At 30.3% G+C, this 23,580-nt stretch overlaps 3 protein-coding genes across 4 annotated transcripts; 2 read left to right on the plus strand and 1 right to left on the minus strand.

Moving 5' to 3' along the window:
* The first annotated feature begins 757 nt into the window (after nt 1–757).
* LOC122538650 (transmembrane protein 205) lies at nt 758–15,873 on the plus strand. Its single transcript, XM_043672904.1, has 4 exons — nt 758–1,264; nt 14,163–14,353; nt 14,429–14,592; nt 14,931–15,873. Exons 1-4 carry the CDS (start codon nt 990–992, stop codon nt 15,216–15,218), a joined length of 918 nt encoding a protein of 305 aa, XP_043528839.1. The 5' UTR covers nt 758–989; the 3' UTR covers nt 15,219–15,873.
* A 287-nt stretch (nt 15,874–16,160) lies between these two features.
* Nucleotides 16,161–19,242, minus strand: LOC122538649 (DDB1- and CUL4-associated factor 7). Its single transcript, XM_043672902.1, has 4 exons — nt 19,021–19,242; nt 18,511–18,785; nt 17,886–18,438; nt 16,161–17,800 (listed from the first exon to the last, which is right to left on the minus strand). Exons 2-4 carry the CDS (start codon nt 18,761–18,763, stop codon nt 17,566–17,568), a joined length of 1,041 nt encoding a protein of 346 aa, XP_043528837.1. The 5' UTR covers nt 18,764–18,785; nt 19,021–19,242; the 3' UTR covers nt 16,161–17,565.
* Nucleotides 19,243–20,330: 1,088 nt separating this feature from the next.
* LOC122538646 (ribonucleoside-diphosphate reductase subunit M2) lies at nt 20,331–23,157 on the plus strand. 2 transcript variants are annotated; one of them, XM_043672897.1, is made up of 7 exons: nt 20,331–20,520; nt 21,561–21,620; nt 21,697–21,882; nt 21,947–22,182; nt 22,272–22,500; nt 22,690–22,908; nt 22,983–23,157. In XM_043672897.1, the coding sequence occupies exons 1-7, from the start codon at nt 20,452–20,454 to the stop codon at nt 23,133–23,135; spliced, it is 1,152 nt and encodes a 383-aa protein (XP_043528832.1). In that variant the 5' UTR covers nt 20,331–20,451; the 3' UTR covers nt 23,136–23,157. The 2 variants fall into 2 exon arrangements, with proteins under 2 accessions (XP_043528832.1, XP_043528833.1); XM_043672898.1 differs by lacking the exon at nt 20,331–20,520 and adding an exon at nt 20,961–21,124.
* The last annotated feature ends 423 nt before the right edge of the window (nt 23,158–23,580 follow it).

Raw genomic sequence — 23,580 nt, forward strand, 5'->3', positions numbered from 1 at the left:
CCGAATGAAAGGACGTTAATCCCATTTTAGGAACGCTAATCGCGTAAGATAAATTAAGATCTATATCAATCTATTGTAATTAAATCCAACAAGCCTTTATTTCCTGTGCTTCTATTCATAATTATTTGCCAATATATCAGAGAAAGCGAAAAACATCCGTTTAATATAAAATGCGTTTATATTCCGGCAGCGATAATATCTATACTTTATACTCCTCACCCAATATTGATATCTATTAAATCACAGAATGATCTTTTTCTTTTTCTTTTTATTTCAGTTTTTCAAATGTATAATATATAATATTTCTGACATTACCTCACAACATTTAGCCCTTTCTTAATGCTATTGTATGTTTCCAATTGATTACAAAATCTTAAAAACCATGTACTCGTCCTTGGTTTAAGGACATCATTCATCCAACTCTGACCGTTTTCTTTTTTTCGTTTCAGTCGCGAAAGATCAATGGCGCGACGAAGAACTTGCATCTTACATTGTGACGGACAGAAAACGAATCTGTAAAAAAAGAAAGAGGTAACGCACTTGAGAAAGGGAAATCGTGAGAGTAGAAACTTGATCTCAAAGGACGAAAAGGAGTGCCTCGATTTCGTAAAAATAATTAAACGTAATAATGTTAAATCTTCGTTTCAGATCGGTGTACTCATCCCTCAAATTCGGGGTTTCTCGAATGGCTAACCCTTCCGTTTGCGTGGCCCCGTGATTGGTCGACCGTCGACGATTGGTGGGGTGGTATAAAAGGGGGTTACCTCCACGGAGCAGCGCACTGTGCGACAGTACAATTTCGTCTACGCGTCGATTCAAGTCACGACCTCTAAATTACCTCTAAATTCGAAACGGTTCAGGTAAAATTTCGACGGGTCCCGCTCGTGCGTAATTCGGTGTAAACGATTCAGTACGTTTCGAACAGTTAATCGTTGCGTTTCCACCACGCGCGAGATCTTGACCGATAGGTTATCGAAAGGAGAAGAGCCATGTGTGTACGTACGTTGCTCGGTACCGAAACCAACGAGCCGGTAGTGGTATACAACAATCAGAACAAGCTCCAGAAAGCAAAAGAAAAGTACATAAAGTTGCACGATGATCTGGTCACTAAGGAACTGGAGATTGTCAAACAGCGGAAGAATCAGACGGTCCTCATACCAGAACTTGCCGATGACATCTTGAGAGCCAGCACCATAAACTACAGCTCGCTTTTGAAAGTTCTGTGCAACTATTACGAGGCCATGCAACAAACGAAAATTTTCAAGTAAGTTGTTACTCGATGTAATTCGAATTTGTTTCATTGGCCAATATAATTCATTAGTTTTCATTGGCCAATCGAAAGTTAATATAGTTAATGTAAATGTATCAGATTGATCATTAAGCGCATAGTGACAGTTTTATTCCTATAGAATTCGTGTGATGCATTTTCTTGAGTGAAAGTTGGCATGTCGTTGTCATTATTATGTTTAAATCGTTTAAGGATGCCGGGATTTTTCCCCCACGAGACATTCTTTTTTCTATATTCAGTTTCCATTATATGTCTAATCTATTAGCGATGCAAAATTTTTTTTTATAGACGGTGTTAAGTGATATTTTCGTTTGCCTAGTTTCGAAGCAGTCTTGAATTATATTTTATATTATGATATTACTTACTTCTTGATATCTTCTTTTATAACAAAGTTAAACAGAAACATGCAAATGTAAAAGAAACTTTTATAACTTTTGCAAACCAACTTCTTACATCACTCAAAAAAAGACAGAGACGTGAAATATATTTCAAATATTTAATATGTTACTTTGACAGGTGATAATTAAAAATGATAGCTCTTTCACACGTAACACAGTAAAATTCACTCCTCTTGTCTACGATGTTTACTCAAACCTGTTAAGATTTTGAGTAATACAATTACCAAATGTTTGATGAATTTAGAGTCGCGCGTGTGAACATCCACAAAGTTAATGAACTTCCATTTTCGTCCTACAGATAATTATAATCGTTATCGCGTGTCAGATAATCGGATCGAAATATATTCTCTATTTATTTCATTGATAACAATTGAAATCGTAGTGCCATTCCCGTTGATATTTCATATCCGTTTTACGCGTTTTCGCGTCACGTGATCGTCACGCTTCTGCCATAAATTGATATTTAATGCAGTAATTAAAAAAAAAAAAAAAAAATTAACGCGATAAGAAAACGAAAAAAAATTATTAATATTATCCGGCAGAAAAAGTGATAACGTTACGAGTACGATAAATGGTAATTTGATTGAAGACAAAGTCAAATTATCTTTGCATTGCACGTCAAGTTATTTGCAAGTAATCAATATTAGATTTAGATCGTGTGAACATTTCGAATGGCGTTTGTCTAAAGACGGTAGCTGATGAATGATCGTTTTCGAGACAGAAAGAAAACGATAGAAAAAGAATAATTGAATAATTCAAGACCTGACTGCTGTTATCATTATGATAATGATAAAGCCAAAAAGAAAAAAAAAAGAAAAGAGAAAGAACGGAAAGCTTGGTCATATTGATGCTACGTGACTATATGCACAAATAAAAATGGCACTGAATACATAGCAACACGATACTGGTACATACCCAATCTGTAGCGAGAGCAGCTTCAATCAAGGGTACAATAGATACATGTATACGTATGTATTAACTATGGAAGTGTAAACTCCTCTGTGATATATATTCTGTTCACACTTTATCTACGGAACATAAATTTCTGAAGTTAAACATTTATAATACGTTAATGCATGCTTTACAGTTTGATAAATAAGAAATATTTATCAACATTCCAAATCGTTTCAGTTCGTTGAAATTGTTGTCACAACAATTAGTTAGTTGTTTCAAAGTTAAGTGGGGAACTTCAAATTTTTGAAAAATTTCAAAGAGGTTACTTTCTGAGGTGAAGGTTGATCTAGTAGTTGCAATTAAGTTTCTGTTTGTTTTACTATGTCACTGTACGTTTAACATTACATGATTCGTTAAGCTTTTCAACACGATTTGCGTAATTTTCTACGAGAAATACGTTTAATGGCGCTTCTTGTTTTCGTCTCTCAAACACGAAATTTCAAATTGTAGGAAAATTTTACGTAGATGTAGGTACAAAATTCAATTTCAAATTCAAATTCAATTTCAGTGATCTTTCAATATGAAGTTTCACTGTAAATTACATATAATTGCAATTTACAATTCCATTAATACTAACTAAATGTTAATGGCCATAAATTCGTGCAACGTTTTTATATCAGATAAACATACGATAGAATCAAAATAATAATATAATATATATAATTATATATAATTATATATAATTATTATATATAATAACAATAAAGGAACATGAATCACCATCTTCATACACAATATTTATATTATTTCAAATTGAATCTCTAATCCATTTCTACGACTGAATAGAATTATCCTCTAATAATGACCGTTCTTCCGTATGTTTTAATTTATATTTATCTTTGAGATATACTTACACAAATATTGTCGACAGGTAGAATTTCTTAAATTCTGAATGCATACTCTCAAAACTTGATAAAGAAAAAATAGAAGTACACTTTCAAATTTCTATTCATATTTCAACTATATATATAAATAAATAATAATATAAATAATAAAATAACTATATATATATATATATATATATATATATATATATATATATATATATATTCATATTTCAACTTCTTTCAGCAGTTCTCCTGCAGTGTTATTAATATTAATATTTGAACAGCATAAGAATGAGTATTCGATTGTTAAAAATGCATATAATATTGTTAAATTCATCGCGTTTTGCTGTTTAAATTGCGTTTACTTCAGACTAAAATTAGCGATAGTGGATAGTAATTATGCGCCCGCCGGTGATTCTCGGCACGTGCGCGCCAACACTGGAATGCAATGATTCGCGCATGCGCAGGAAAAAAAAGAAGAAGGCGACGGAATGACACACCGACATACATTCGCCACACGCGCGAAATATTCATACTGTCAATCGCAACAATTGTACGATTATTTCACAAAAATTGGTCGGAAACATTGGACATTCATGATACTTAATGAAAAAAATAATGCAGCGTCCTACAGCACATATGTATGCGTCACAACGCATAAATCTTTTTGACAGTAGATCAGTTTTGGATCAAGTTTGGTATTAACTTTATTTTTCAATTAATGAATTAATGAAAGCCGAATTTTCAATGAGAGACGTTGAATTGAAATTAGGATCATTGAAAAATTATCGTCTATTCATTCACAATAAGTAATGATACGAGCAAAGCTTCCGATAGTAAGAATTGTAAAATTATAAAAGAAATGAATAATATATAAAATTATATACTATTGTAATATTATTATATATAATATATAATTTATATTATATAATATTATAATATTACAATATTATAATTATTATATAATATAAATTATATATTATTTATTATAATATTATATAATACAATATTGTAATATTACAACATTATAATATTATATAATATAAACAGAAAAACACATGGATCCAAGATTTATACGTAGTTTTGTATGAGTAAAAGGAACGTGTGTCGAATATTTTTTAGCAACCCCTTTTGGAAACACACTTTCATGTTTTTCAAGAGTAATTTCAGAATTAACATTGAGCAAACAAACTCTGTTTCTGTCAAGTCTGTTAAATCCTCTTCTTACAACGTTTTATGCAAAATTCTGCTCGTATCATCTTTCTGCCGTCCGATTATAGTTGTGGCTTTTATGGAAGTAGGACATACTTCGCAAACATTATTTTAACATAGTTTAACATACGAAGCATCTCAACATTTTGGCTGGTATTCAAGATCGAAAATATCTATTTTTATGCGACGAAGAAAAAAATATGCAGTCGGATGACGCGATGGAGAGATAGCATTGTTTAGAGAATGTCATTGAGAATGCTGGAAAATTAGTCCAAGGCTTTCGTTAAATCTTTTGACGACTATCTAATTTGACATTTCTTTTTTCTTCTTTTCTGATTGATTGATCGATCGATTTCTTCCGTATGAAAATCGAACGCGACGATACCGATTAATTATGAATGACGATAGAATGGAAATTAACTGGTTTTGTATAAAGTGAACATACACACACAAATAAGTGAAATCTTTTTTTTTTCTTTTTTTTTTTTTTTTGTGAAATTTTTAGATCAATTAAAATTAAATAATTATTCTTCCTGATTCATAATAATTCGAGAAAGATTTTTCTTAGAATTGATTTGTTAAATTGATTTTCTATTAATTCTTACTTTTCTGCGTTTCATCTCTACAAATCACAGTTCTTCAAGTCATTCTTCAAACTTATTGTTAGCAAGTCATTCCGATCTAAACCGAAACTCTCTTCATCTATTCTTTTCCTTCGCTTCTTTCAAATCGTATCTCAGTTATGCACGATATGCATTGACGATGAAAGGAAATATATTGTAGTCGATCTGTTATGCTTTTACAACATAAAAATGTGTAACAGTTGCGTAATTGTTTCGTCCACGTACGGCGAACGAAAGATATTCAGTTTCGTTATGTTGATAGAACACGTCTTGAAATTCGTCAAAAAATTCGAAAAATACAATCGAGGAAAGATCACGAATATTTTGAAAATATTTCTAATATATCGGTGAATCGACGTAATTCGCCGATATGAAATATATTCGAGGAAAGAGCAGGGAAACTCAATAAGAGACGTCAGCGTGTCAAAAAAGAATCTAAATGTGCCAACAACGTGCTTTACGTCGTTTCCGATCTCACGTGACACTGATCCATTATGATTCATAAAAGAAAAAAGAAAAAAAGATACGTGCATCGGAACGGACGCGTGCAAGGAATTTTAAAAATCGGAATTACCCATTCATGAAATTCCCGAGTCCCTAAAACTTTTTTTTTCTGCTGACTGTCGTTTCACGAGAAAAAGCAGGTAGTTCCCCCAAGAATTTTAATGGTTGCGATGCCGGAGGCCTGTCTTGCTTCGATGTTAGCTCAGCTGGCTCTCGGTCAAAAGACACATCACGAAATCCATCGGAAGAGATGAAAGTGAACGCGTTCAAACGTTTACGTAGTTCAAATATCCCGCCGAAAATATAGCCCCGAGCTGATTATATTATAAATATCATTTGAAACTAAAATATCATTGAATAGCAAATAACTTATTGCTTACATATTTTAAATTATGCGTCATACCACTGATGCATTTAAATTGTAATAGCAATTTTATTTAAATTCACTGATTATTTACTAATCATTTCATTTATTGATTACAATTTACTGATTATTTACTGATTATTTCATTTATTGCAAGGAGTTTTTAAAATAGTAATATCAGATTAGTGTAAGTCTTTTGAACAAACAAACTTTAATTGTTTGAAATATCATAAATTTCACCAAAATTAATTTTCATATTGTTCAATATATGTTTTGAACGATTATTTTGTTCCAGTATTCCTGACTTGCAAGAGTTAGCAATTTTATAATTCACAAATTTTTAGAACAAAATTGTCGGAATTCCTTCGTTTATAAATTTACGAATTAAAAAATTGCTTGGACAAGGTAAAAAATGTCTTCAACTTTCCTTAAATGTTTGCAAATTCATGTTTTTCCAAATTTAAGTTCGTGTAAGAGAATTACATGAATATTATATGAATCATATTTCATCTAAATCGTACAGTAAGTGATATTTTAAAAAAATAATATTTCTTAAAATAAATTTCCTAAAATATCTTTTTGCTAAATCTTTTGCCCAGCTTTGAATATTTTGCATGCATCGTCATGTGCTCGCGCAATATGTATGTCAGTTTTCAGCGTATTCGATTAGATCTGCTGAAATAAATTACCTTGATCTCTTAGGATTTCACATTATCGTGCAGAAAAAGCAAACGGAATTTGCCAATGCTTATTACAAATAAGATATGACGGTCCGTCTGACGAAAGAATTGCCATGATGTTTATTGCGCCATGACATATTATTATTACGTTACTACCTTTTGTCATGTTCGATTTATTGAGAAATTGAAACAAAAATGAAGTGAATATGTTTGAGATACAATTGAAACAAATGTGAGTATGAAGAGATACAATTGAAACAAATGTTGATATATGTACTTCCGTACGTATATCAAAAATATTAAATATTAATTATATAAAAAAAATATTAAATATTAATATTAAATATTATATTAAATATTAATTATATTAAATATTATATTAAATATTAATTATATAAAAAAAATATTAAATATTAATCGCACATTAATCACACATTATGCTGCTTGCTTCCATTCATATTTGCAATTTCTCTTCAGCGTTGATATTACTATTTACTGATATTACTATTTTAAAAACTCTTTTCAAGTTTATAGTCGGATCAAAAGCATTCTAGTCCCAGGCGCTCGAATTTGCAAGTGTCTACAGTCTGCGTAGTGTACTTGATCCGTATCAACACCATTCCCCATTCGACTCGTGAAATGAAATACACAGCCATGAACGTGGTTGTATGGGTGCCGTCAATTTCACCGTATATAGACACACAAAGCGACGGGGGTGGTGGGTATTGTTTGATGAGAACGTTCGAATCAGGAAGGTGAAATTGCATGTGCGCGCGCGCGCGCTAACGCGAACGATGGTTTGTGTGCTATCTCGCACGTTTCCCGTTTGCCTCTTGATAACTGGCTCATAATGCCCCGGTGCTCTATACCTGCAGCCGAGGGGGGCCTCTGCTCGAGCGGACAGCGCTCGGTTGCTCGTTCACGCGTCGAATTTGCCTCGATTCCCTTTCGCAACTCGGCCTACACCTCCGGTTGCCCCTCTGCACCTGCAGGAGGAAGAAATAGTCGGGCGTAATCACTACGGGCTGAAACCCTAATTGCAACCGGTTGGAGAAATCCGATCCGGTGCGGGATGCGAAACTATTGGATAGAGGCTAGACTAGTTGGATATTTCGAGATGCAGGTTTCGTATGCCTGTCGGAGGGCGATTGAAGAAAAGAATTTGAACTTGTGGACGATTGGGAATACTCTACGTTTTTTATACAGTTTCTCGTGTTACGTGCAGATAATTGTTTCTAATGGAAAATTAATATTAACGTAGATCGATATAAGAATTCTATCAATGATTAATAAAATTATAGTTGTGTTCAATCAGAAGTTTGTAAAATGACAAAAAAAAAATTGTAACTGGAGAAATTATTTTGTGATTGTCGCACAAAAGAAAAAAAAAAAAAAAATTTGTCGCCACGATGATTTTTCATGGCAATAAATTATTCAATTGTGAAATGGACGTATTCTTATTTTCGGAAATGATATTAATAAAAAGAATTTCGTTAAAAATTTTGAATTTATATATGAAAATATAATTAAATTATTATTGATAATGATAAAAAAAAATATAGATATGATTGATGATAAAGGCGAAATTGAACTATGAAATTCCAATTATTGGAATTTTGCACTTGAAATGCATCTACTCGCAACTAGATCTGCAGATCTTCGTATTATTGTTAGTGAAATTGAAGAAATCGAATCTGGAAAGAAATTTACTCGAAGCTTACTGTTATTTCTACATTTTCTAAATTTCTGCATCCTCAAGTTTCACTTGAATGCGCAAAAATTCGCGACTCACTTCTTAGAATTTCACATTGATATGCAATTTTTTTTTATCGTTATTATCGAAATACTTTATTATTTATTATTTTGTTATTTTTATTATTGAAATTTTATTATATTATTTATTATTTTATTTTTATTTATTATTGGAGTTTTATTATATTATTTACTATTCATTATTTTATTATTTTTATTTATTATTAAAGAGAACCCGAAGTGGAGAATTTAGAAGAAAATTTAGATCTGCATTCTCAAGCTGCAACGATAGCTCCTTATATTTTATATTCATAGTTGTGAAATGTTTAACACGCCAAAAAAAAAAAAAAAAGAAAAACATAAGACAAACATTCGGTGATTGAAATAAAAGAGCACATTGTAGAAAGAAACAATTGACAACGTAGAGACGAGAAAATTAGCTGTTTAAGAGCGAGAGATTCGTTATGGGATGGAATAAAAACGCCTTAGCCCGACCTCGAATACAGTTGAATATAATTGATGTGAGAGACAACGGGCTGCACAATGATCAGGAATGATTGACGTAATCACAAAACATACAAGACACAGACTCGACGCAGACGGTTTTTATCGATATTAACGATTTCATTGATGTATCGTTATCGTCGCTTTTCCTTTATATCTGCGAAAGCATGTGGATAATTTATTGTTAGTTAGTATGCAGATTGAAAATCACGCTATGACGAGCGGCTATTTTCAGTGAATTTCCACCAAAGACCAAGTTCTATTAAGAACTTGTAACGTGTAATTTTCGTTAAAGAAGCGATCAGCAACTATGACAATGTAAAGGTATTGAATAAATGAATATAACGGCGATTAGGCGATTACCAATGAATGAAAATCGGCTGACGCTATAATAGCCATAGGATTGACGGTTCGGGACACCTATTTTTTCTTTTTCATAGAGAAAATTTCGAATATTTCGAAACTTAATCGAAATTTTTAGGACAATATTGCATGCGCGTTTTTTTTTTTTTTCTTTTTCTTTTAATATTTGGAACCTAAATTAAAATTGTTTGAGACGACAGTATGAAATTAATATTACAAAATTGTTCTAGTCTAAAATCTCGAATTTGAATAAAGATTCTATCGTAGAATCGAGGGTTTGAGTAAAAAAAAAAGAGTTGCTCCAGGTACATGTCCGAAATGTTCACAAATTTTCGAATTGACTCTTTAACGGGGAGGTTCTTGACCCGAGTAATACTTTGCACGCTATATCTATAAGACGATTCTTGGAATTGCAGAACGGAATTACGTGAGTCTCCGATAAAAGCACATATAAAAGTTTCGTACGATATTTTTTTTATTGTCATTTTTCTTAGAACAAATTCAAATCGTTGGAAAAATTTTTTTATTTAGTTCCGAAAGTTACAAATCTCAAATACGTATGTATAACACACAAAACATACACGTGCAAATATATTCTTTACTCTTTGCCAATATCATGAATATCTTTTTACAATTGACAAATTTGATTTTTATAATTCTTACGATTTATTTTTAGTTGACAAATTGTTACAGTTATAAATGTACAGATTTCCGTCATTTAGTACAATATAATCATAATTATTTATACATATTCTTTGCGATGAAATAAAAAGTTTCAGCGTTTTAAATACTTTATGGGTACTATATTATAAATATTTAAATATTACGTTAATATTAACATATTTATTATATATATTGAATATATAGTAGATATAATATAGTATAATATATGGTATATATTAATATATTATTATTATATAGTATATTATATTATATTTTATAGTATATTATATAATATATATAGTACATATTATTATTATATTAATATACATATATACATGCATTGGTGATCGTTGACAAAAGAATTATAGTATATTATAATAGTAAATTATACATAATATAGTATAATATAGTAAATTATATATTAAGAATTATAGTACATATTATTATTATATACATGCATTGGTGATCGTTGACGAAAGAATTAAAATAAATTTGAAAGAATAAATGCAGTACTTATTAACCTAACTAGTCATTCTGTCACGTAGACACAATATATATCAACATATGAACTGTCCTATTTTTTACTCAAAAAAGAAAATAATAATGTTGTAATAAAAAAAGACAATAAGTATTATTTTTTTTTTAACTAATTGCCTCGCAATAAATATTTTTCAAATCCCCACGAGGCGAAGCTAAAAATTGTCTCACATGGACGCATTTACAAATTGACGAACACTTCGAAATACATACGACGTGTGTACTGAACTTCAGTGGTCAGTTATTCGCCTCGTGGGAAAACGTGATAACTACAAAGTCGCGAGATGTGACGTAAAGAGTATGGCAAACAAGTAGGAAGTGACATCCGAATCATCCAGCTCTAAGACAAGTGACGCAAGAGACAAACGTCATTGGACGTAATCCGACCGGTCTGAAAGGTGACGTAAATTTCTCTACAACCTACGACGTATGTATCTACAATTGGACACATTTCACGTTCCATTCACGTCGCGGGATACGTATGACATACTCGAGCCAGCCATTCAGACCATGGGTTCCATGACCCGAAAATATATCTTCTGTTCTCGAGAGACGCATCCTCACCGACACATTGTCCCGTGAGGATAGCTATAAGGATATATTTAGCGAGTTCGAAACGAATTCATTCGAACGCTGAAGGGGAATACGAGCGATGCAATCTCTTATAAATGATGATTTTGTCTTATCGCCGCGACCGTTTTATCATCTTAATGCTCGGACTTATTTATTTCTGATCAGTTTTCGAATTTGCGTTACAATCGGACACTTTGTACACGTTCTCCTTTCATCGGCAATGCTTCGCTGTTTGTAAATGTTACACCCAATTGTTCTCCAACGCCCTGTATATACAAGCCTTGCTTCAAAAAACTCTCGAACACAAATTAATGGTGTTTGGCAGACAGATGGTCAGATATTATTGAAAAAAAAAAAAGTTTGAATCAAAGTTCGGAGAAGAGAAAATTAATATTGCCAGCAAATATTTAAACAGCTTCCGAGTCTACTGAAAGACCTCGAAGAGCCTGTATGCACTCGCTCAACGTTTCGTAACTCGATTAAATTAAAAAGAAACGGAAATCTTTCATCTTCTTGCACAAGAAATATTTCAAATATCTTTAACAACTTCGTAACATTGTCACGCATAATTTGACCACGCACGCAAGTTAATAACTATTTAAATTGAGTTTTAATCGAGGATTAAATATTAATATTGGATTTAGTGCACGAGAAATGTTCGTGCATAGAGAGAAGCCAAGGGAATAGCCGATGTTTTGCTGTTTGTACAACGGGATATTGAAAAAGGTGATACATTCGCAATCTCTAGCATATTGAAACATTGAAGCATAACGGGACAGCCGCTTCTGTTCGCCTACGTGCGAATTGATTACGTCGATATGGAGGCAAATATACCGAATGCTCTCGAGCTTCTATTACCACTTTCAGCTTTCGACATATATATATATATATATATATATATATATGTGTGTGTGTGTGTGTGTGTGTCTATTTACATATACATACTTTATTCGCATTTTTCTCTTTGCTTAATATCGTTCCTATCTTTGAAAATGACACGTTATGTGCCTTCTTTCGTATTCATATCTTTTAACACTTTCGTTTCGTAAGATGTTGCAACATTAGCGCGATTATCTCGAAAGGAAACTTTATACCCTGTAAATTCGCTTGATGGGGAAGAAAGTTTGTCTATATGTATAATTTTGTGGAGCAAGGAATGCAAAGGAGTAGCTTTAGTGAGGAAAGAATTAAATTTTCACGTTCACTGCGTGAACCAGGAGTTTTCTTTAATAATAAACTGAAGCAAGTAATTATTATTATAATAAATAATATTAATATAATATATTTGATTATAATAATAATCATAATAATTATAATTATTATATTAAGATTATAATAATTATTATAATAATTATTATAATAATTAGTATATATAATATTATTTATTTATAAGTAAATTATATATATTTATAAATAAATAAATAATATTATATATATATTAATTATTATTATAATCAATCATCCTCATTTTCTATTCTTAATTCTTATCCTCTTCTTTCTTCCATCGAGTTTTTTTTGTGTACTCTATACAAGTAGGGGATGATCTATGACGCGATTTAAGTTAGAAAGTAGACAATTTTTCTTCATTGCGATGATGACATTGGCGCAAGATATTGTTTCGTTCTTGGCACACAGGATGACGATATTCGACGATATTCGTGAGTCTGATTTAACGGAGAACCGGATCCGATAATAAGATGTGGTCACGCGAGTAGTACGAGTGACGAGGCTGCTAGGTATATATGTCGTCCATCGATTTTTAACTCATAATTTGACTGGAATTGTTCTTTTTAAAGCTACTTAGCATGCACGAACGAGAACATACACGAATCAGCCACCCATTTCGAAATGATTATAAGAGCTACACTTTTGTATTTATAGTTTTTTCTCATGGATCTCTTTCTTCAAGATCATTATACATTATGAGTTCTGTGATAACAATAATATTAATTTAATTTAATGTATAAATGCTGTACACTGTATTATATTATTGTGTCATAATTTAAGAAACGTGTAACGTGCTACGTTATAATTTATTTGTAATAAATTATACATTCTTCACATTATTATTTACTATGTTAACATTGCAATCGTTGTTCGTTCTATGTGCAGTCAATCTTCAATACTCGTTAATTACGATTTACATTATAATATTGATTTAGCAAATTTGCGCTGCCATCAATATCAATGTAACACTCGTATAACGAAATATCTAATGTTTCCAGCAATCAACTTACAAAAACAGTTGTTGTTCGAATCCCAATTAGAAATGCTCGACGGTGTTCTGATTTAATGGTTTTCTACGAACGAATGGCAATGATGCTAATGATACCCTTGTGTTCTGGAATTATAGGCCTGTAACTCGTGAAATGATGCATCGATCGAGACGATGCTTGACTTACCACGTAAATCTTCTTATCACCTCGAGAACGTCGAAACAAATTACATTTTACCAAGGGATTATTAACACCGTTTGATATATCGAACATTTGAAACCACAAATGTTGGGGAGATGTACAAGCAAATGAAACAACGCTATTATCGAAAGGGAATTGCTGAAATTAGATAAATATTTGTCAGATATTTCTAAATGTAATTGAAAAACTAATACATAATGTAACAATTGAACAAAGAAGAACGTATCTGTAAAATAAGTTTTTTGGAAATAATAGCTATAAAATAAAACGACTGTAAATTTTTTTACTAGAAATTTTATTTTTAATTATTAATTATTAATAATAAAATTATTTTTAATTATTTAATTGTTAACAGACGTTCCAATAGAAGTTGTGTGATATAATTATTAAAAACATGCAATAGTTTAGAAACTAGGAAATTTTTAACAATCTTTTCTTGCCGACCAAGACTTTTCATATCTATAATTCTAGCGTTAATAAAAGTGATTAATTCTCGTTTGCAGAATTCTGTTTTACACGACGCAACCGGCTCACGTAATTGTGATCGCAGCAGTCCTGTGCGTGACATCGGCTCTTGTACCGACTACGGACAGAGTACACTTCAGTCATCCTCAGTCGAGAGCAGCAGCCTTCATTTATTTAGCTTCGTTCGTGATGCATCTTGGTGCCCAAATTTGGATGACATTTGTGTCAGGTAATCATCACACATGAAACAGGTCATCGCGAAAGTAATTGAAAATTGAGAAATTCCTTCTTGGGTATGTTATAGGTCTGTCCTTGTACTTCGCGTTGCCAAGACACACGTTTGGAGAGGTGCAGCGTATCCTGTTCCCAAGATACTTCACCATCAATGCGTGTCTCAGTCTCACCACACTTCTTATTTTTGTCAAGCATCATCCTATACATACATGGAACACCGAAGTTGCCATTCAGGTTCGTAAAATGAACTGAAAGTTCAGGACAAATTAAATTATGTCATATGAAATATATCCAAAACAATAATCAGTATACAGGATACAGTGGCAAGCATAAATAGGTAGAAAGTTTCTATGTTTATAGTTTTACAGTGTCGAATTAAATCATACATTGTGAAAAAAGTAAATAGAGATAAAACTTTTCGCAATGCAGTTTTCTTTTATTATGAAATACGTATCCTACTACCATATTATAATTAGGATTAATCATTTTCCTATTAATTTATTTCATTTACCTATACATAATTCTATTAATATTTCATTTCATATTATTTTAATTATTTTGTGTATTTTTAGGTAGGCGGTATGTCCAGTGCCTTTTTCCTGGAGCTATTGATACGACTCTATTTAACACCGCCTCTTCTACGACTAATAGTACAGAAGAACATTTTGGAACGTGCTGCTGGTGTTGGCAACGAGATTGGTGTTCATAATCCGGGCCCTCTGAAACACTGCCCTCATTATTTAAAGATTCATCAAGCCTTTAGACGCGTTCATGTTTTTATAGCAATGGGAAACATGCTGACTATGGGATGTACAGTGTTACATCTCCATTACATAGCTAGTAAATTATGTGTTCTTTAAAAACTTCATCAGTTCTTTAAATGAGTTCTACCGAATGTATTCATGTTCAAAATCCTCTAAGCATGAAGCGGCTGAAGCTCTACGAGCATATTAGCGAGAAATGCCAATACTGATCTTGTTCTCTGCTTCTATTGTACAAGAAGCATTTAATGAAGATATCCGATGCATTTTTTTGAAAGAAAGGAAAAGAGCAAGTTATCAGGCTGATAAATGCGTTGTAAAACAATGAATTGAGTACTCTGAGATACGTTTAGAATTCTCTAGATGTTATGTACAGGAAGAGTGAAAACACTAAGCTTAATTTATATCCTTATAGGACGAGCTTTCAGTAATTTAGGCATAGTATCTCCTAAAACGAAAAACATGACTCATTAATTTATTACTAACGCGATGCATTAATTATAATAAAAATGTAACGATGCACGAATGACGGTAAACGTAACTCTTTTACGTTTATTATTTTGTCCTTGACTACCTAATTTTTTATTTGTTCCTTTTTCTTTGAAAAAAGTTTAATGTGCGTGTTTGCGGATCGTGTGTGTGCCTCCGATTAAAATATCAGAGAATCACTTGATCTAAAGAACGAATAAATCGTGAAATTAGTAAAAAAAAAAACAAAAACAAAATGTACACTTTAGATTTAGTTTAAAGTGTGATAAAATATATGTCATTAGCCCTTATTTTTTAAGCTTATATATATATATGTATATATACACACATATATATACGAAATTTAATGTAGTATTTTTAGAGAAATCAAGATAAAATAAATCTTGCCAAAGTTTAATTTAAATTATTGATATATAAGGATATTTTAAAAAAATTTATTCGACGTAGTTATAAATACCTTTTAATTATTGTTATTAAATTGAGAAAAGAAGGAAAGAAATACGAGATTATTGACTATATTAAATAAATAGGTAGTGAAAAGCTTGCTCTGTATCAGAGTTAATGATATTTATTGACGTAGCGATAGCATTATAATAGTCTAATCTTATATCTGTAAAGTTATCGGATATTCGGTGGAAAACGAACGGGAGATTATCGTGGAAAATTAATGTATCAATTGGTTAATATTTTGTCTCGCATACACATTTCATTATTGTAAATAATGCATCTCGCTCATTATGTAAATTATAAAATATTTGAGTACCAATATAAATCGTGCTTTTCTAAAATTTAAGTTGTACTAATTATAAATCCTATCAGATTATTTGGAATAGAAATAGTAAATTACGTAGAGAGAGTTAATTAACAGCTCTATTATTAATTATGATAAAAATTATGAAATTAAATCATAATAATATATAAAAAGACTTGTTTTCGATCATAATTTTGAACGCTTGTAAGTAAATATTTCATTATTAATACTAATATCACGAGTACTACTGCTATAACTTTAACTAACTCCGTTTTAATAAAAGAACTTGACAATATTTTTTCTTTTATTAAAGTACGAATACGCATTGCATTTTTATGTGATTTTTTCATACATTTTTCAACAATCTGTATTATCAATGTAATGAAAACATGTATGAAAAATTTATTATTATTGTATTCTACTTATATATATATTTTTTTTTCTACAAAATCAAGTAAATATGTAAGTACATATATACAATTGTAATGGATATATTTTATTTTGTTATATATTTCATGAAAAATGGTCATTCAAATGTTCTATAGTCTAGTAATTCGTTATTCCTGGAACATCATCATGTATATAACGCAAATAAGATACATCGATTACGGTCATTTACATTAATATAAATGTACATGTGGTTCATCACTATTATCGTACCTAACTTTACGCTATTACTTAACTTTTAATTATTTTAATTATTCAGTGAGCTTTTTTAAATTTGTATGATTGTAATCGATCGCATGACAATTATTCAACCAGGGAGAATCATAGATACATAAAATACCAGTGACACAATGATAAACCACTACATTATCGTTAAATTAACATGTACACATACTGGATATTTTCAGATCGATTCAGTCTCTTCTTATTTATTCCAAATTCACAAAATTAATGAAACCATTCTGAATAGATATTTTAAAAAATTACTAAAACTAATATAAACTTTTTATTAAAAAAATACTCGTTAATCGTTTCAGATATTTCCTTCATCGAATTTCTAATATTTTAAAAAATAGCTAGTATTTGTACACGTCTATTTTACAAATACAAAAAAAAGTATAAAAAAAACTTACAGCAAAGGCGAAATTCTGTACAAATACTGAGGTCAAACGCATTTAATAAATCTAAATAGATAATTTGCAAGAAAAACTTTGTTACACGCAAAGTGGCTTAAACCTAATAAAGAATACTTTTCTTTTTTTACACCCTGAGAATTTCTGCCGCTTTGTTATAACAAATTGCAATCCAGTCAGGTTGAGTAGCACCCCACTGAATTTGATTCACTTCTCCTTCTGCAGCAGTGTAAGCAAGAATAGGATCCTCAATGGCCCTTGGCATCTGTTGTATGTCCCAAATTAGTGCCTGATGATCATCTCCAGCTGTACAAATGTGGCAAGACGAGTGTGGTGCCCAAGCAATGCCATTAACGCTTGCTCTAAAAAAGAAATTATATTATTAAAATCAAACATAAGATCCAAATAACTGGACTAACGCAAGAAATATATACAATATATTATTACCTATGGTTATTTAGTCTTGCAACTGGTGTACATGGGACACGAACATCCAAAATAATTACTTCACATGCATCCATCGCAACTGTTGCAAGATAATTGGGATCTTGCTTATTCCATGCAAGTCTTAAGAGCGGCGTATGTTGCGGATCTTCATATATTATGGTCGAATGTTCCAGATGCCGCAAATCAAACATTCTCACAGAACCATCTGCGCCGACAGAAGCAAACATGTCGCGACCACCACCAGCCCGACTAAATGCTATATCATATACTTCTTTATCGTGAGCAATTAACTGCGTTTTAACGTGGCCAGTGACCATATTAACTCTACCCAAAACCTGGCCAGTTTCTAGTCCCCAAATAGTACATGTCGTGTCTATACTGGAAGTACCAATTAAATTTGGATCTACTTCGTTCCAATCAAATGATGTAAGAGGAGCACAAAAATCAGAATTTTTATTATTATTTAGAACAGTTTCTAAATGAGTTTCTGGTTCAGCTGCTCTCCAAACTCTTAAATAGTCTCCAGATGTAGCTAAGAGATCCGGAAACAAACCTGTAAACAATCATAATAAAATGTACAAGTGAAGATTTAGAAATAGAATTTATTCCAATAATGTAATAATACCTTTACTATCTGGTATCCACATAATTTTGGTAGTTGGATACGGATGATCAAATGTACTTTTGGCACTAAATTCAGAGGTCTCTTCATCCAATGAAACTATTTGTACTTTATTGTTATATTCTTCTACAAAACTACCAAGAGCCAAACGAAATCGTTTATCAGGTCTTACTGACCAATTGATACTATACAATGGCCATGGTGCCTCGTATTTGTAAATTTCTTTTCTTTTTGGCGGTACGCTATGTAACGCCATATTTCCCTCGTATTTGTTTCACCTAAAATATTTCATACTAAATGTACATTAAGTAATATAAATTTATATACTTAATAATAATTTTTAAATTAATATTTTTATGTGAATCGTAATAAGAAAGAAAATTAATTGATTACATTTTCTATGACAAAACATAATAATAGTATAACATAAATAATAGTAGTAATATGCTTCATTATCACATAATCTCACAACATATAAACAAACAAAATGATTGCTCAGAATACGACACTAACCTCAAAATTTGAAGCGTTCAGAATGCAACCGTTTTTTTATGCAGTCTGTATCCAAGTCTTAAATATTTATTCTTTCATGGTAAACATGTTTTCAAGAAAAATATTTAATGCTAAAAATGTTAATAAAACGAAGCGAATATTTAAATCACAATGTTTCATAAAGATATAGACTTAACCAAATCTTTTGTGATACGATAAAATGGCGGTCTTTTAAATTTGACACTTTATTGTTATCACAAGCATTCGTATCAAATAGCAATTAATATGTGGTTAATTTCAATAATTGTACATATTTCGAATATGTACGAAGTGACATTAACATCTTAAAATATTTGCAATTGTTATATTAAATGGGAGAATTCCATCGCCCAAAGCGTGTCATTCACGTTTTATTTGCCTTAATAATTAACTTTGAATTCCAAATTATCTTTCCAAAATTTGTTAACATGATTGACATGCTTAAAATATTTGCTATTGTTATATTAAAATAACATCTTAATTTCGTAGAATGTAGTATGCACTGTCAATAATGAATTTCGTAATAAATAATAAAAATTGTGAATTCACTTATAAATAGAATAAAACTCAAGCTTCAATTTTGAAAAATACGTAAAGATATATTTAAATATTGAAACAATTTCTTTTAATGTCTTTTAAATAAGCTTAATCATTTATACTGCTACGTATGCGGCTTGATCCTTCAGAAACGCAGTTGCAGATCCATCTTAACATCTTTGATGTAAATTTGGATTATCGAACAATTTCAATATTTTACTTCTCTCAACATTTTAACATATAATATTTTATATACATATTATATATATATATATATATATATATATATATATATATATACATATATTTATTATGCTGCATTTGCTATTGCTAACAAAGAATTACTAATTACTAAATAACATTTAAATAACAACTCCTTTAACAGTTCCTCATCAAATTTTGGAAATGGTAAGATAATTTGGAATTCGAAGTTAATTATTATGGCAAATAAAACGTGAATGACACGCTTTGGACGATAGAATTCTCCCATTGAAAATTATCCCTTATGTTTGCAGTGATGTTACATATCAAAAAATACGCGGGAAGAACCAACAACAGTAGATGAAAACTTTTATCCCTATTATCACTGAAAGTACTGAAGAAAATATTTAAAAAGATTTTTAAAAAAGTGCCATTCACAAATGTGCATTTTTTTGGCTATTATAAATCTGTATGCGTTTTGGCGGTAAAAGAAAATTATTTGATTGGTTGCTGGCAGTTTGGCGCGAAACAGAAGGAAGCAGCACTGATATAGTATACTTTTGATGTTACGTTTTTAGCATTTAAGTGATTGCTTTCCGTCGGGCACTGACAACATTATTCTGGCAATTTCATATTTTCTACTTACTTTTCGCGTGACATTCATTGAATTTTACAATGCCACTTCAAATCTCGACAAAGGAAAACATTCGTAAACATCTTGAGACTGTTTCTTTGAAAGATAACGTAAGTCTGCACGCCTTTTTCTATAACTATTTTATATATCAGATTAATTATTATTTATCTAGTTGCTTCATTTACTTTTTCAGTATAATTAATACCAAAAGATGTCTGTCTTAAATATATATAATTAAAAATATGTAGTATATATTATGCTTTATTATGTTTAGTTCATCATTTAAGTTAATTAAATTAAACAAATTTATGTTTTTAAATATATTTTTTTTCTTATTTGTGTTAACAAAGAGAAGTATTATTTATATGATAGAAATGTTCTGTTCAGATTGTATCATGTCTCTAATTATTATATGTCAGAAAATCAATTTAAAAGAATCACCACGCCGATTTGTTAGATTTAAGTTATTAGATTTATAATGAATGATGGCATTTATAATGATAGATCTTAAATAATTAGAATAAATAGATCAGTTGTAAACAATAAAAATTTACAGTTGCAAATTATGTAATGTAGTAAACACAAATTACCTTTGCTAGTGCCACATGTCTAACACAGTTCTAAGATATTTTGCTTTATTTTTTTTGTATGGAAATTTTAATTCTTTACATTCGGTTTATCATAAACAGCTAAATATAATCGACAGGAAGAATGGTAAGAAAATGGTTAATTAAATACTTATATAATTCATTCTAATATATTTTATAAAATTCCTTGCATTTTCATGTATTGCAAATTTATATATATTAAAAAGGAGGATTATTTTATAATTATTCTGGAATATTTATTATTCATAGAATGTGTTTCTTGTAGATAAGAAATGTATTCATAGACAGGTTATCATAGCTTATAGTACAAGCAATTGTGTTGCATATAATTGTGCAATACAATAAAATATGTCATTTCATGATTTTGCATGTATTTCTATTATCAAAATGCTCAAATAAATTGTTTGTATTTTATGAGAATAAAATATTAAATTCAACTGGTACATAGCAAACAAATTATTCATATATTTATAACTTGTTACTAAATACAACTATCAATAAAATATTTTCCTTTTTATTAATTTTGATATCTCTGTTTTCAGACTTCTCCAAAAAAATTATGTACTTCTCCAGCAATTTCTCAAGAGAATGGTATCAAAAATGTAAGATATAAATATTTTCATGTGATGGTGAACTAATTTTAAGATTTTGTTAATATCTTTTCTATTTGTTTTTCAGGTAACTAAAGCAAAAACTGTAAATAAGATTTTTAAAGAAAATGAATTCAACCCAGAATTAGAACCATTATTGAAAGAAAATCCACGTAGGTTTGTTGTTTTCCCTATCCAATGGCCTGACATTTGGCAAATGTACAAAAAAGCAGAAGCCTCTTTTTGGACTGTGGAGGAAGTGGATCTCTCTAAAGTATAATGCCTCAAATAGATTACATTTTTTAAAAAATATATAAGTTAATAATATATTCTTGCAGGATGCGTTAGACTGGAATAGTTTAAATAACAAGGAGAAACATTTTATATCTTACGTCTTAGCATTCTTTGCCGCTTCTGATGGAATTGTTAATGAGAATCTCGTCGAACGATTTAGTCAAGAAGTACAAATAACAGAAGCACGTTGCTTCTATGGCTTTCAAATCGCCATGGAAAATGTACACTCAGAAATGTATTCTTTATTAATTGATACATATATCGCAGATGCCAAAGAAAGGTAAATAATAGTTTTTTAGTCGGTTATTAAATATATTATTATACAATTTTTTATGTCAATTGTTTTTATTGTACATTGTTTCTTCATAGAGACTTCCTATTTAATGCAATTGAGAATTTACCATGTGTTACGAAAAAAGCACAATGGGCATTAAATTGGATAAACCATGAAAGTGCCACATTCCCTGAACGTGTAGTTGCATTTGCTGCAGTGGAAGGTATATTTTTCAGCGGCAGTTTTGCTGCTATTTTCTGGTTGAAGAAAAGAGGTCTTATGCCGGGACTTACATTTAGTAATGAGCTTATTTCTAGAGATGAAGTTAGTATGCAAATATTTTAATATCTAATAAAAGAACTAATATACAGTGTTAGAAGGAAGATGAGCAGAAAAACTGCAAATCTTGATTTTTATTATCTTATCAGTCTTATTTCTAACTCTCTGTATATATGAGATAAAAAGGTAAATAGTAATAAAGTCGATTTATCTAAAATTCTTTTGTATCTTTAGGGACTACATTGTGATTTCGCATGTTTAATGTTCAAACACATTATACAAAAACCATCTTGCGAACGAGTTACATCAATTATTAAGGATGCTGTCAAAATTGAACAAGAATTTTTAACGGATGCCTTACCTGTTGAAATGATAGGAATGAACTGTAAACTTATGTGTCAATATATCGAATTTGTTGCTGACAGGTTACTTATTGAATTAGGCTGTGAAAAGGTTTGTAAAAACTGATGAAATGATATTTATATTACATAAATATTATATGTAAATTAAAATGTTTTCACTTTTAGATATATATGTCTGAAAATCCGTTTGATTTTATGGAGCATATCTCTTTGGAAGGTAAAACAAATTTTTTTGAAAAAAAGGTGGGAGAATATCAGAAATGGGGAGTAATGCAAAATAAAGTAGAGAGCAATTTTACAGTTAATGCTGAATTTTAATTACTAGAAAATTTATTTGAAAGTAATAAGAAACGGTAATTTAATTTAAATTTTTGTTATTCACAGTAAAAATTGTTTTATTTATGTATCTATGTGGATGGATGCGAGCTGTTTGAAATATCCGGAATATTTTTCATTATTTGTTTTTCTTTCTTGATTTATTAGGATTGTATATTATTAGGATCAAGTTTGATAGTATTTATTTTTAACTACAATTTTTACGTTTTGACAATTTTATTTGGGATCTAATAATAATTGAGTCAAGATATCATTCTATTTTGCATTACATTCTTATGAGTGTGTAGTGTATGATAAGTATATTATACATTTATTACAATTTATTATTTTATATCTTGTCTAATGAACAAAAAAAAAAAAAAAATTTGACTATTAAGACAATATGAACAATTCAGTATTTGAATAAGGCTTTTGTGTATATGCGTCT

Source organism: Frieseomelitta varia, unplaced genomic scaffold, assembly GCF_011392965.1.
Source record: "Frieseomelitta varia isolate USP_RPSP 00005682 unplaced genomic scaffold, Fvar_1.2 scaffold_170, whole genome shotgun sequence".
Taxonomy (NCBI): domain Eukaryota; kingdom Metazoa; phylum Arthropoda; class Insecta; order Hymenoptera; family Apidae; genus Frieseomelitta; species Frieseomelitta varia.

Coding starts and splice junctions, on each gene's coding strand:
- LOC122538650 (XM_043672904.1), top strand. CDS start 990: ATGTGTGTACGTACGTTGCTCGGTACCGAAACCAACGAGCCGGTAGTG. Junction 1,265..14,162: donor CAACAAACGAAAATTTTCAA/GTAAGTTGTTAC, acceptor TCTCGTTTGCAG/AATTCTGTTTTACACGACGC. Junction 14,354..14,428: donor TTGGATGACATTTGTGTCAG/GTAATCATCACA, acceptor GGTATGTTATAG/GTCTGTCCTTGTACTTCGCG.
- LOC122538649 (XM_043672902.1), bottom strand. CDS start 18,763: ATGGCGTTACATAGCGTACCGCCAAAAAGAAAAGAAATTTACAAATAC. Junction 18,439..18,510: donor GTGGATACCAGATAGTAAAG/GTATTATTACAT, acceptor GATTGTTTACAG/GTTTGTTTCCGGATCTCTTA. Junction 17,801..17,885: donor GCAAGACTAAATAACCATAG/GTAATAATATAT, acceptor TTTCTTTTTTAG/AGCAAGCGTTAATGGCATTG.
- LOC122538646 (XM_043672897.1), top strand. CDS start 20,452: ATGCCACTTCAAATCTCGACAAAGGAAAACATTCGTAAACATCTTGAG. Junction 21,621..21,696: donor AAGAGAATGGTATCAAAAAT/GTAAGATATAAA, acceptor TTTGTTTTTCAG/GTAACTAAAGCAAAAACTGT. Junction 21,883..21,946: donor AGGAAGTGGATCTCTCTAAA/GTATAATGCCTC, acceptor ATATTCTTGCAG/GATGCGTTAGACTGGAATAG.